General features: G+C 61.2%; 1 protein-coding gene across 1 annotated transcript in view; it reads right to left on the reverse strand.

Moving 5' to 3' along the window:
* Positions 1-300: 300 nt before the first annotated feature.
* NSUN5 (NOP2/Sun domain family, member 5) overlaps positions 301-456 on the reverse strand; it is a gene marked incomplete at its 5' end in the record, with an annotated part of 2935 nt that continues 2779 nt past the window's right edge. The window contains one exon of the mRNA XM_010286566.1: positions 301-406. Coding sequence (XP_010284868.1) covers positions 301-406 — 106 coding nt within the window. The remainder of the gene's footprint in view (positions 407-456) is intronic.

Below are 456 nucleotides of genomic sequence, written 5' to 3' on the forward strand. Positions count from 1 at the left end.
AGCCGGAGCACGCCACCCCTGCAGGGTGCAGGAATGGGGGTTGTGCTGGACACCAGTGCTGGTTGCAGACTTCCCAGGTCTGGCTTTGGGGACAAACTGCTGGGGCTGGCTGCAAGGGCCAGCCCTGGGTGAGCAGTTCCCCCTCCCCGGCAGAGTGGAGCAGGGCATTACAGAATTCCACCACGGCTGCAGCTGGCACAACGCTTTACTTGTGTTCAGAGGCCCTGCTGTTGTTTGGGCAGCGGAGGAGCATTCCCTGCCAGCCCCCGCTGGGCACTGTGCCGTCCTAAAAACATTATTTCATTCCTTCACCCGCTGCTTTTTCCTCTTCCTCCTCTTGGGAGCTGCTCTCGGCTCCGTTCCCTCTCTATGCTGCAGGTTCTCCTCAGCTGCTGCAGGCAGGGAGCTGTGGACAAGAGCGAACAGCCTGAGCCATGTACCCGAGGCCCCGCTCAC

The sequence above is a fragment of the Phaethon lepturus genome, unplaced genomic scaffold (genome assembly GCF_000687285.1).
Source record: "Phaethon lepturus isolate BGI_N335 unplaced genomic scaffold, ASM68728v1 scaffold37804, whole genome shotgun sequence".
Taxonomy (NCBI): Eukaryota; Metazoa; Chordata; class Aves; order Phaethontiformes; family Phaethontidae; genus Phaethon; species Phaethon lepturus.